We start from the raw sequence: 14,357 nt of genomic DNA on the forward strand, positions 1-14,357 counted from the left end.
CCACCTCCCTGAATGACGTCTGGTCGTATGCATGGGGAAAATCTGAGTTCGAGGCATCAGACTACTATAAATTCTGCTTCAGAGAGGCTGATGCACATCCTACCTTCTCGCACTTGTGGAAATCGCATTGCATTATGCGTATCAAAGTCTTCGGGTGGCTTCTCATTCATGACCGGCTAAACACTAGGAATATGTTGAAAAGAAGGCATTTCAACATTGGTGATGATCACACGTGCCTGCTTTGTGGGCTGCAAGTTGAGGAGACAGTTGATCACATGATCTTCTCATGTTCGTTCAGCCAAGCCTGTTGGAGCAAACTGGGTGTTATTTGGCCCTCATATTCATGCAGACTACAACTCCTTCATGGGATGCACCAAACCTGGGATGGACCGTTATTCTTCTTTGATATTTTTTGACTGCTTCTTGGAGCCTATGGAAAGAAAGGAACAATAAACACTTCAAAGGCACCATACCCAGTACCGACACTTGTCTTGATAGATTGATCTAAGATTTTAGCTTGCTGCAGCACAGAACCAAAGAGGCCCTTGGTGCCTCCATCACATCCTTTGTACACTCCTTAGCCTAGTTTTGTTCTACCCTCTTCTTGCTTGTTCACCCCACACTAGGGGTTGGAGGTTGGCAACCTCCCCATTTGTACATGATTTGTACCTATGTAACACCCCCCATTTATATATATGAAAAAACAGTAGGAGCCTCTCCTACTGTACAGTTCCTCAAAAACTGCTTTGGGGGATTGTTCTTCAGTATGTGACTCCTCCAATGGTCCAATTAGATTTTGTTCTAGTGCTTTATTTATTGCAAATTATTGGTGCTTAGGTGACCCTGTTCTTGAGCTTACATGTCAAATTTATGTGGTCAAAAGTAGTTTTAATGCATGATATGGCCTCTAGGGACTTGTAGGAGTAGTTGCTATCAATCTTGTTGAGTTTGATTCACTTTTATTTTGAGTCACTAAAAATTTCAGAAAATTTCAGAGGAAGAAAAATGTTTAGGAAAATGTACCAAGGTGGTTCCTCAAGGAGGCAAGGACCGAGGCTCGCGATACGTGAGCCGGACAATGAACCACCAAGGGAAGCTCAAGTGTGGCCTTGTGAATGCCCGTCAGAGGAGTTTATGGTCCAAGCAGGTATCAAGGATTAATTTGACGCGTATATGCGTAATGCTGATCTTGAGGACTTCGTGTCAGATAAGTGTTGGTAGTACCACTACCTATTCCTTTGTGAGAAGGTTTAAATTTACATCCTCGCGCAATTCTCACACTGTTTTATTTGATCTTTATGATAAATCATATACCATGGACCTAGAAGATTTTAACACTGCTTGTAAACTCCCGCATAGGGCCAATGTTAGTGAACCTCGCAAATCTGAATATAAAGACTTTCTTGCTAGTATCACTGTGGGGGAATCTAGGGAAATCACACAAGCTACCATAGGGAGCATTCATTTCCCTTCCATAGATTATTTTGCTCTCTTCATTGGTAGATGCACTAACGATAAAGATGAGGCTTGTCACATGTGCGTTCCAGATCTTAGCGTCCTAAGAGTGCGGTATTAGGTGATAAACAATATATTGGGGGCCATTATTGCACGAAGGTTTTATCTTAACGGTATAAGTGGAGATTTGTTTGGTGGAATTTATGCAACTCGTGTAGCTAATTATGTTGATGTGCCCATACATGCAAATGATATGGAATTGCCTCCTGCTTATCTAGATTATAATGTTATGGTTCGCCATTAGTTTGTTGAGAGGAATGAACAGTTCCTCCAGTACCGAGTAATCTTTGACAGACGGCGCACTGTCCATGTTGCCCTCCCTGCTCCTACTTTCTTTGACTTTCAGACAAAAAGGAGATATGTTATAACCAGGGAGGAAGCGAACGGATATGAGAGGAGGACGGAGGCAGCTCTCCTTCAAGCTGTAGCTCGTCAGGCAGTAGCTGCTGCATCTCAGTACGACCCCAGCTACAAATTTGGATATCCACCAAGCCAGAAGTGGCCATAGACCAACTTAGGCCAAAAGCCTAAGCTTGGGGGAGTATGTATTTCTCACCGACATTACATTCATGTTCACACACTCATTGTAGTTGTCGGTGCTCATACTTTTTCATTGTACTATCCATGCTAGTTTATTTTCTTTTCTAAGCCTTCTTCTTGTGTGTTTGAAAAACCTTAAGAAAAAACCAAAAAAAAATTAGTTGTAATTTTTAGCTAGTTACTTTCCATGCTTCTAGTGGTAGTAACTAAAAGAAAACCCAAAAAGATTTCTAGTTCTTCTTTTACTTGTTGGGAGCTTTCCGTGTAAATAGTTTTATTTCATTTCTTTGGGGTTCGAGAGGAGAAGACCATGATGAAAATGTTGAGTGGCTCTCATATGCATTATTGTTGATTTAACCAAGAGCCCATATTACCTTGTCTTCTCCCTTGTATTAAATGCTTGCAAATTCCAGCTTAGTCCAATGCATGTGCACTATTATTATTATCCACACCGTTCGGTCGTGCAAGTGAAAGGCAATAATGACGATATATGATGGACCGATTGAGATGAGAGAAGCTGGTATGAACTCGACCTATCTTGTTATTGTAAATATGATTAGTTCATCGTTCCTGATTCAGCCTATTATGAATGAAACATGTTTGCAATGACAAGTAGAGACTATAGTTGCTCATGCCATGCTTAATTAGCTAGGAGTTTATAATGGTTTACCTTGCGTGCCAACATGCTATTAAAATAGTTGTGATGTGGTGTGATAGGGTGGTATCCTCCTTTGAACGATTCGAGTGGCTTGACTTGGCACATGTTCACGCATGTAGTTGAAATAAAATCAACATAGCCTCCACGATATTTATGTTCATGGTGAATTATATCCTACTCATGCTTGCACTCAGTGTTGATTAATTTTAATGCATGTTCATGACTGTTGTCGCTCTCTAGTTGGTCACTTCCCAGTCTCTTTCTAGCCTTCACTTGTACTAAGCGGGAATACTGCTTGTGCATCCACTTCCATAAACCCCAAAGTTATTCCATATGAGTCCACCATACCTTCTTATAAGCGGTATCTACCTGCCGTTCCAAGTAAATTTGTATGTGCCAAACTCTAAATCTTCAAATGAAATTCTGTTTTGTATGCTCGAATAGCTCATGTATCAACTAGGGTTGTCTATATCTTCCATGCTAGGTGGGTTATTCTCAAGATGAGTGGACTCCGCTCATCATTCACGAGAAAATGGCTGGTAACCGGGATGCCCAGTCCCATGCTCAAATCAAAATAATTACAAACAAAACTCCCCAGGGTTGTTGTTAGTTGGAGGCACCTGTTGTTTCTGACAAGCCATGGATTGATGTTTGTTGGTGGTGGGGGAGTATAAAGTTTTACCATTCTGTTTGGGAATCGCCTATAATGTGTGTAGCATGGAAGATATCGAGATCTCTTGGCTGTTATGTTAACAATGAAAGTATGCCACTCAAAATATTATTTATCTCTATTTCAAAACTCGAGCTCTAGCACCTCTACAAATCTCCGCTTCCCTCTGAGAAGGGCTTATCTATTTAATTTTATGTTGAGTCATCATCCTCTTATTAAAAAGCACCAGTTGGAGAGCACCGCTGTCATGTGCATGCATTACTATTAATTTACATTGAGTATGAATGGATCTCTTTTACCATGAATTACAATGTCTAGTCAATCCTTGATCTTCAAAGGTGCTCTGCATTTATGTTTTGCGGTCTCAGAAAGGGCTAGCGAGATACCATCCTGTTATATCATATTATGATTGTTTTGAGGAAGTGTTGTCATCCAAGATTTATTATTATTGCTCGCTAGTTGATTATGTCATTGATATGAGTAAACATGAGACCTAAATTTTATTGTGAATATGGTTGGTTCATAATCTTTGCTGAAAAACTTGAATGCTGGCTTTACATATTTACAACAACAAGATCAAACAGAGTTTGTAATTTTTTTTCTTTATCACTTTCAGTTTGTCAACTGAATTGCTTGAGGACAAGAAAAGGTTTAATCTTGGGGGAGTTGATACGTCTCCAACATATCTACTTTTACAAACACTTTTGACCTTGTTTTGGACTCTAACTTGCATGATTTGAATGGAACTAACCCGGATTGACGCTGTTTTCAGCAGAATTGCCATGGTGTTATTTTTGTGCAGAAATAAAAGTTCTCGAAATGACCTGGAAATTTACGGAGACACATTTTGGAATCAATAAAAAATACTGGCGAAAGAATCAATACCAGGGGGCACACACCATATCCACGAGGGTGCAGGGCGCCCTCTGGGGAGCGCCCCCTGCCTCGTGGCCCCCCTGAGGCTCCACCGACATCAACTCCAACTCTATATATTCATGTTCGAGGATAAAAAAATCAAAGAAAAGGATTCATCGCGTTTTATGATACGGAGCCACCATGTAGTGACCAGACCTCAAATGGTCCAATCTCTGTGCTCCGGTGTCATCCCTGGATCAGTAATGCTGACACCACACAGTACTTAAAGGATTTATAACAGAGTAGCAATCACACACTTATTACATCGAGTGTCTCAAAAGAGAACTTATTACAATAAATATGGCTTAAGGCCATCTAATAACGATAACAGTGGAAGGCTTGGAAGATAGGTGAGTCCATCAACTCCAACGGCATCACTGAGTATAGAACCATGACCTAATGGTACCTTAATCGTCGTCTGAAAAGTCTGCAACATTAACGTTGCAGCCCGAAACGGGTCAGCACATGGAATATGCTGGCAATGTAACACATAGAGAGTAATGGAATAAAATAGGCTATTCTATATGCATATATGGCTGGTGGAAAGCTCTATGGTTACAGTTTTGCGTAAAGCCAATTTTTCCCTACTACAAAGGAATAAATTTTATTTAACTATCATGGTAGTTGTTAAACATTGAGAATGGTTGACAGCATTCTCAATCCCAATTAAGCATCATCATTAAAACCCAACAATTAACTTTAGAGTAACATGATGAGATTCACATGATAATCCAGGTACTAGATACTCAAGATGTCCATAACCGGGGACACGACTAACCATGATTAGTTTATACACTCTGCAGAGGTTTGCGCACTTTTCCCCACAAGACTCGATCTCCTCCATTGGTTTTCTCGCACTGCATGGTGTTTGAGAAACGGATGACCGAGACATAGTCTTTCAGAAGCGCTAGCACCTTACGAACGGGTAGACCGTACCAACCTACATCCCCTACATCTGCTAGTCTACCACTGTAAGAGTTCGCACGACTTAGTCAACTATGCTAGAGCCCATAGTAGCTTGTGGCTGCACACGGAAGTTTCTAGTATGAATAATCTCATGATCCCTTTGAGCCTAGGTGGCGGTCCAAAAGAAAACAGGCAATCGCTGGAATACCCATGTGCCTCAATCCACCCAGATGTGTGTTTAGGTTGCCACCTTAAATAAACCATTAATTAACAAAGCTCACATCTGTCATGGATACACTCACCCAATCCACGTCTACTAGCATAGCATAGCAATAATAAGCAAACGTAGAGTAACTCCCAAAGGTTGGATAATAAACAGGTAATAGGTTCTACCTCAACTACTCCCCAAACCCACAATTTAATTAGATCCTAATCATGCAATGTGTGAGGATTGATCTAATGCAATAAAACTAGGTAGTAGGAGGTATGATCAAAGCATTACTTGCCTTACTGATGATCCGGGAAACCTAGCGATTCGAAGTAGCAAGCGGCGCACTCCGGGTACTCTATCGCAAACAAACAAACATACAATAAGTACTCAACTAATGCACAGGTAAAACTCGGACAAGAGAACTAACCAGAAAATTCAACTTAAGAACTCCGGTTGGCAAAAAGAATCAAAACAAACGAAGCAACGAAAGACAAACGGCAAGAGAAACAAGCTTCGTTTACTATTCTGGGTCTAAGGCAATTTTTACAGTGGGAAAAACTTGTTTGAGTTGGTTAAACGGAAAGAGGGTTTCGAGACGAAACTCCAAGCGCTTGAATCGCCTAATTCCGATAAACGAGCGAAAAGTTAAACTAGAACGAACATCGGATCAGAGATCGCGATCGGAAAAACCGCGGATTTAATCCAAGAAAAAGAAAAATGACGAACAGTTAACGAACGAACGTTCGTTAACAGAAACTAAACGAAAAACGTGTTCGTTAAAATGAATGGATGAACGGGCGCTCGCTAAATAAATAAACCGGAAAAAACCGATCTATTTATTTTAAAAAAACGGAACTAGGTTTTTCAAAAAAACAAATCAGTTTTTTTCCAAAAACCGGCCGACGACTACCTCGGCGGCGGAGGCTCTCCGGCGGGGCTCCGGCAGGGCGGCGGGGCGGCGGCTCCGGGCGGCGCGGGGCGCGGCAAGCGGCGCGGCGGCAGCGGGCGGCGGCGGCGGCGACTCGGCGGCTTGCGACGGCGCGGGCAGCGGCAGGCGGCGCAGGGCGGCGACTCGGGGCTCCGGGGGGGCCCGGGATGGCTATATAAAGGAGGGGGTTGACTTGAGGAGGGGGTCGGCGGCGTAGGGCGGCTCCAGCTCGGACTCCTCCTCGAGTCCGACGGGGAAGGCGGCGGCGGCGGCTTGGGCCAGCCTGGCTCGGCTGGGCCCTTGGCCCAGTCGGGCGCGGGGGTTTTTTTTTAAACAATTTCGCTGCGCCTAAGAAACAAATCTAGAAAAAAAATCTAAAATGCCAAAACAAATTTTCTGCGTCTAAATAAAATATTTAGAACAGGATGAACATTTTTTTGGCTCTAAATGCAATTTTTGAAAACGTGCAATTTTTCCTAAATTCGAATAAAATAGCAAATAAAACCAAAATAAAATCTTATTTGATTTTTTTATTAAATCCTCAATATTTCTTTATTTTGGGAAAGTCATTTTATTCCCTCTCTCATATTTTTATAATAGAAATAATTGAAGATAAAATAAATAAAATCAAATGATCCTATCTTCAAAATTTGAGAAAAACTCAAATATGAAAATAACAAAATCCTTGAGTTGCGTAGAATTTCTAGGATCAACCAGAAAAGCAATAAAATATGATATGCAATGATGATCTAATGTATAACATTCCAAATTGAAAATTTGTGATGTTACACACCACTAAGCCCTAATCTCTCTCGGGAGGGCTGGTCTGGAGTCCGTTCGGGGCTCCGGAGAGGGGAATCCGTCGCCATCGTCATCATCAACCTTCCTCCATCACCAATTCCATGATGCTCACCGCCGTGCGCGAGTAATTCCATTTTAGGCTTGCTGGACGGTGATGGGTTGGATGAGATTTATCATGTAATCGAGTTAGTTTTGTTAGGGTTTGATCCCTAGTACCCATTATGTTCTAAGATTGATGTTGCTATGACTTTGCTATGCTTAATGCTTGTCACTAGGGCCCGAGTGCCATGATTTCAGATCTAAACCTATTATGTTTCCATGAATATGTGTGAGTTCTTGATCCTATTTTGCAAGTCAATAGTCACCTACTATGTGTTATGATCCGGTAACCCCGAAGTGACAATAATCGGGATCACTCCCGGTGATGACCATAGTTTGAGGAGTTCATGTATTCACTAAGTGTTAATGCTTTGGTCTGGTACTCTATTAAAAGGAGGCCTTAATATCCCTTAGTTTCCAATAGGACCCCGCTGCCATGGGAGGGTAGGACAAAAGATGTCATGCAAGTTCTTTTCCATAAGCATGTATGACTATATTCAGAATACATGCCTACATTACATTGATGAACTGGAGCTAGTTCTGTGTCATCCTATGTTATAACTGTTGCATGAGGAATCACATCCGACATAATTATCCATCACTGATCCATTGCCTACGAGCTTTTCACATATTGATCTTTGTTTAGTTACTTTTCCGTTGCCACTGTTACAATTTCTACAAAAACCAATACTGTTACTTTTGCCATAGTTACCGTTACTTCCATATTACTTTGCTACTAAATACTTTGCTGCAGATATTAAGTCTTTCAGGTGCGATTGAATTGACAACTCAACTATTAATACTTGAGAATATTCTTTGGCTCCCCTTGTGTCGAATCAATAAATTTGGGTTGAATACTCTACCCTCGAAAACTATTGTGATCCCCTATACTTATGGGTTATCAACATGCTGTGCTGCCCCTACTGTCACTGAGAAAGGACACTGCAAGATTGAACCCAAAGCTAAGCACTTCTCCCATTACAAGAAAAACCAATCTAGTTGGCCAAACCAAACCGATAGTTCGAAGAGAATTACAAAGATATCAAATCATGCATAAAATAATTCAGAGGAGATTTAAATAATACTCATAGATAAGCTGATCATAAATCCACAATTCATCGGATCTTGGCAAACACACCGCAAAAGAGTACATCGAATAGATCTCCAAGAACATCGAGGAGAACATGGTATTGAGAATCAAAGAGAGAGAAGAAGCCATCTAGCTACTAGCTATGGACCCGTAGGTTTGGGGTAAACAACTCACGCTTCATCGGAAGGGCAATAGAGTTGATGTAGAGGCCCTCCGTGATCGAATCCCCCTTCGACAGGATGCGGAGAAGGCCCCTAGATGGGATCTCACGGGTACATAAGGTTGCGGCGGCGGAAAAGTGTTTTTGTGGATGCCTTTGTTGGTCTGGGGATATATGGGAATATATAGGCACATAAATTAGGTCAAGGGGTGCACGAGGGGCCCACAAGGGTGGGGGCACGCCCTACCCCCCTAGGCGCGCCCTCCGTCCTTGTGGCCACCTCGTGGCTCTTTTGACTTTATCTCCAAGTCTCCTGGTTGTCTTCTGGTCCAAGAAAAATCATCGCGGAGGTTTTATTCCGTTTGGTATTCCTGTTCTGCGAAACTCAAAAACAAGGAAAAAACATGAACTAGCACTAGGCTCTAGGTTAATAGATTAGTCCCAAAAATAATATAAAATAGCATATTAATGCATATAAAACATCCAAAACAGATAATATAATAGCATGGAATAATAAAAAATTATAGATACGTTGGATACGTATCAATAGACTTGGGATTTCTTTGCAACCCAATAAGCTATTTGACATTGCACATAGCAAACAACAAGGATCTAGTCATTTGGAGATTTGGACTACTGAGGGAAATGGTGAGGCAATTAAATGCATGCCAAATGACAAGTCACCAGGTCCTGATGATTTCAATGGTTTATTCATAAAGAAATGATGGCATGTTGTAAAGAGCAGTTGTATAAATTTTGCAACGACTTTCAGGATGAAACTTTGAACCTGTGACCTATTAATACTGCATATATTTCTGTCATTCCTATAATGAATACTTCAAAGCCCCCTGCTTACTACATGTTATTCCATGGTAAGCATGACAATTAAAGTACTCACCAAACTATTGATAAATAGGGTTTAGAAATATATCACTCCTATAATCAGCAGAAATCAGTGTGGATTCATCAAGAATAGAAATATACCAGACTGCCTTTCATGTGCATATGAATACCTAAAGAATACTATAAATCTAATAAAGATACTATTATCTTTAAGATACAATTTGAAAATGAATTTCATAAAGTGGAGCACGTTTTTATCATATGTATGTTACAACATCTAGGTTTTGGTCATAAGAGGATTAGATCCGCATTTCCTCTACCCCCGTCATCATCAATGTGATTGCTAGTAAGAAAATCACATGTAATAGAGGGGTTAGATAGGGAGACCCAATCTCTCCATTGCTATTTTGTTTTGGTTGTTGAGCTACTTTGGATTGTGATTAATGAGGCATGGCACAATGATGGAATAAAACTACCTATTGATGATATTTTGGTCTGGGATATCCTATTGTCCAATATGCCGATCCCATGCTATTGGACAGGCTCAAGGATATCTTGCATAGATTCTCTAAATCTACTGGTCTTATGGTTAATTACAACAGATCCCCTTTTGTTCTTATCAACTCTCTTAGGATAGGGCTACAAAACGAGCTCAACACCTGGGTTGCAAAATGAGAGTATGCCATTCACCTATTTAGGGTTTCCTATGGGCATCTACATGCGTAGAGTTGATGATCTATAACCATAGTTACCAAATTGGAGAAGAGGTACTCTAGCATTGCTTCTAGCTATGACGTGTTGGCAAATTAGTGCATTGGAAAACAGTTATATCTGCTCTGCCTATATATGCAATGTTCTCTATCAAAGTGACATTTACTATCACTAGCCATTTTGAAAAATATGGAGGATCTTTATTATGGTATGGCAAGAATATAAACAAACAAGGAAAATGGATGGTTAAATGGGATAATGTTTTATTACCCAAGGTTGCTAGTGGATTAGGTGTATTGGATCTAAGGTGGTAGAACAGAGCTTTGCTGATGAAAAAAGTTTTCAAACTTTCCAACCATCATAATACTCCCTATGTGTAAATCGTATGGAAAGATGTACTATAAAAATGGCTTTGTCCCAACGACCTCATCCAATGTGGGGTCATTCTGGTTGAAGGACTAGTTCAACCTTTTAAACAATTTCAAACAATTAATTGCATGCAAAACTCATAGTGGTGATGCGTCATTGTTATGGAATGATCATTGGCATGACGATACTCTTCAAGATAATTTCTCACAACTTCATTATTTGCCAAGAATGAAGATATTATTTTTGTTTATGCAAAAAATTATAGAAGATGACAATATATGTGATATGTTCCACTTGCCTCCTCTACTATTGCTCTTTAGCAATGTGAGGCATTGGATGATATTCTCAATGTAGGTGCTTTGAATGGTAGTATTGATTTTGGAGCTTCTACGGTGTGGGTATAGATATTCCAACAAAAAAGTTATAATGAAATCAACTGGGAATCCTCCTAATTCCATGACACCTTTTAGATAGATTTGGAAATCATGTGGCCTTTCAATATAGAAATTCCATCATCCTCAATGGGGTTTCTGGTATGAAAATCACACGTAAGAGATGGGTCAGACAGGGAGACCCAGCCTCTCTATTGCTATGTGTTTTGGCTATTGAATTGCTTCAGATTATGATTAATGAGGCATGGCATGATGATGAAACAAAACTACCTATTGATGAATGTTTTGGTTTGGGTTATCCTATTGTCCATTATTCTGACCTACTTCAATCAGACAATATCAAAGACATCTTGCATAGATTCTTTGAATCTACCAGTCTTATGGTTAATTACAACAAATTCTCTCTTGCTCCTATCAACATCTCTGATGATACAGCTGCGGAAGTAGTTCAACACCTAGGTTGCAAAAAAGAGAGTATGGCATGCACCTATTTAGGATACTAACTGGTAGTGCTTTGATAAATTCAAGGAGCACACAAATAGACAATGTATAACAATAAACAAATTGTTTAGTTTGAAGACCATAGTATTTTAGAGAACACTAGCAAGCTAGCAGAGATTAACGTTCATGTATAAGATGAGCTATGAGATAGAAGATATAATTAAGGTGATGCATATCATCACATACATAGATCATTTTGCAAAAGCCCGCTCTTGGCAGAAATATCATGGGAAACTAAATTGGAAGCCAAATGTTCATTAGCTATATAGTTAATCAAGGATGAACATGCTAAATTTTGTGGGACTTAGTTGCCCTCTCAAAAATATCAGCTATGATAGCAGGACAGGATCTTTTGATTTTAGCATACCCTTCACTTGCCACCACATCTTGTACTCTATCTGGAGAAGTGATAAACTCAAGGCAAGCATTTTTGAGTTGGTTGCAATGATAACAGTTGGCTAGATCTAAAGTAGTAGTGACGTTCTGAACATTAAGATTCTTGCAAAGGATGCTCTCACATATCACCTTCATCCTCTCCATGGCATACCTATCTGCGGCCATGACCAAGTGCTTGACCATTTCTTCACCATTATCTCCATAAAGATGTCCCATGGAAGGTAATGAATCTGTGTAGATGAAGTGAAGCAATGCACTAAAAATAGTAGGCTGTATACCTTCTATGTTCATGGTCCGCCTTGTCCTGTCGCCCATCGGCCCAAAGAGAGCCGCTTTGAAGACCGGTGACCGCATTGCAAGCACAATCTTGTGTGCATGGAAACTCTCCCCTCTAACCTCGAATGTGATATCTGTTTCCTCCCCTGCCTTAAGTAATTCTCCAAGATTATTAGATAGGTTCGAGGGAGGCACTTGAATGTCAATGGAAGTCATTGTTACTGCCACCTTAGATTCTGCCAGAACTGTGATAGAACATTCAATCATAAGGCTGTCATCTTGTAGGTACAAGGATGGTTGTAGGAAGTCTTTGCCTAAATAGGGTGGCGGATGAGAGCGAAACACTATCAGCATCTTTTGGGAGAGCAGCACCAATGGCGGCAGCTTGTTGGCTTGGTCGACCAACCTGATCTCGAAGGACGCCCTCACCTCGGAGTTGGTGCTCGCAAAATCTAGGGAAATGTACGCATAGTCCCCAATTTTCATCTCCATCTCCCCGTCGGGGTAGTACTCAATGCGCCAAAAGTATCCGCCGACATCGAAGGTGGCGGACGACAAGTACCTACCAACGCCGATGCCCCTTTGAAGGTTGTAGCTAGAAATCTTGAAAGTGTGCATTCCTCGGACCACGGAAGGGGTGCACAATGATGCCGACGCCCTCATTCTAGGCCTTTGGGGCTCCTCCGAGATTGGAGTTTGTGCAAAGAAATTCATGGGGGTGGTTTCTGGATGGGGAGAACTGTTCTCAGGCCATCAAAGTAGGGGAGGTAGGTCCTAATTGGCTAGGGAGGGGTTGATGGTGATGTTAGCACGCATGGGGAAGGAGGTACGGTGGCACTACTCGTGAGGGAAAGGACGCGCGGCTATGGAGTATCCCTACTCTGGTCCAACCCTACCCCTATTTAGGGCTCTCGAGTACTAACGGTCGGTTCACAATCAAAACACGCTTTATCTGTGAATTAATGTTATGTGTTATCCCGAAATGCGCTTTAGTTGTCAATCAATGTCATCCCAAAATAAACTTTACACCCAATGTCCAGAAGGCCAAATTGCACTTTAGTCTCAACTGTCAGATTTGAGGTCACACATGCCTTAGCCATGAATCAATGTTATGTGTTATCTGAAAACACGCTTTAGACACGAATCAATGTTATCCAAAAATAACTTTACTCCCAATGGTCATATTCTCAGTCAAAACATGCTTTAGCCATGAATTAATGTTATGTGTTATCCAAAAACGCATTTTAGCTACAAATCAATGTTATCCCAAAATGCACTTTAGTCCCATCGGTCAAAACGCGCTGTCCCAACGGTCATTTTTGTTGCCTAAACGTGCTTTACCATTGTCTCGAAAGTGGTGGTTATGTGTCAAACAAAGCAAGACTGGTGGTTTACTGATAATCTAACCTTGTGATTGTTTCTTGTAATTCACTCGCGTGGATTTGGAGTTAGTGGTCGTTTGCGAGCAATGTTAAATTTCCAAAGTTTCCCAATAGTCTATTTTAAGTGGGAAATACGATAATTGAGTCACTTCTTATATGCAAAGATAGAAAAATTCACGTGGGTTGTTGGATCTCGAATGGATGGCCTGTATTGTGCTTGAGAGTTTCTCTACTTGCCTATTTGAGAGTTACTCTTAGGATGTAACAATAGAGAAACTGTATGTGGGCCGATAGATCTTCAATGGATGGTCCAGATTGGCGAAGTGAGAGCTAGTAGGAGGCTAAAAAACCCAGAAAATTGAAAGCCACCGGTTTAATATAGCAGTATTTTTTTGAATGGTCACTTGGGATCAAGTCCCCACCTGAATATTTTCATTCATAGTTGTCTATGGGGATTTGAAGCCTCTACAAGATAGGTTCCAACACTACAAAAAAGACGCATCTATGATGATACGGCTTTGTCACAGTAGATCGTGTTTCTGTCACCTATGTACATCCATGACATTTTTATGACAGAATCAAGATAGTCATATATGTGTTGTCGGGGGTGTGTTCCATGAGAATAATCCCTTTGCTGGGCCGACTCAGGGAATCCTCGTCAATAATGAGACATAGGAGTCAACATGCACATCCATCATCGAATGAAGATGCTCTGTCGGTGAGCCAAACTACGTGCGGGGCGGCTGGCTCTAGCTGGTCCCGCTGTTCACTGCGCCACCTCATGCGGCGCCAGCGACCTTCTTGCGTGGCGAACGTGAACCGGAGAGTCGAGGCCTCCACCGCTACGAGGGATCATGCATCGGGAAGGGTCAAGGAGCTCCTAACCGACGCTCCCAGTGTCGGTTTAGCTTACTGGCGCTCGAAGGTGATGCTACTGGGCCAGCCCAGCAAAACTTCAATCGGTCGCACGAGACACGAAGTTCGCTCGCGGATA

At 41.3% G+C, this 14,357-nt stretch overlaps 1 protein-coding gene across 1 annotated transcript; it reads right to left on the reverse strand.

Moving 5' to 3' along the window:
- Nucleotides 1-11,597: 11,597 nt before the first annotated feature.
- Nucleotides 11,598-12,695, reverse strand: LOC119329671 (BTB/POZ and MATH domain-containing protein 1-like). The gene is made up of 2 exons (XM_037602766.1): nt 12,548-12,695; nt 11,598-12,433 (listed from the first exon to the last, which is right to left on the reverse strand). Exons 1-2 carry the CDS (start codon nt 12,693-12,695, stop codon nt 11,598-11,600), a joined length of 984 nt encoding a protein of 327 aa, XP_037458663.1.
- Nucleotides 12,696-14,357: the final 1,662 nt, after the last annotated feature.

The sequence above is a fragment of the Triticum dicoccoides genome, chromosome 1A (assembly GCF_002162155.2).
Source record: "Triticum dicoccoides isolate Atlit2015 ecotype Zavitan chromosome 1A, WEW_v2.0, whole genome shotgun sequence".
NCBI lineage: Eukaryota > Viridiplantae > Streptophyta > Magnoliopsida > Poales > Poaceae > Triticum > Triticum dicoccoides.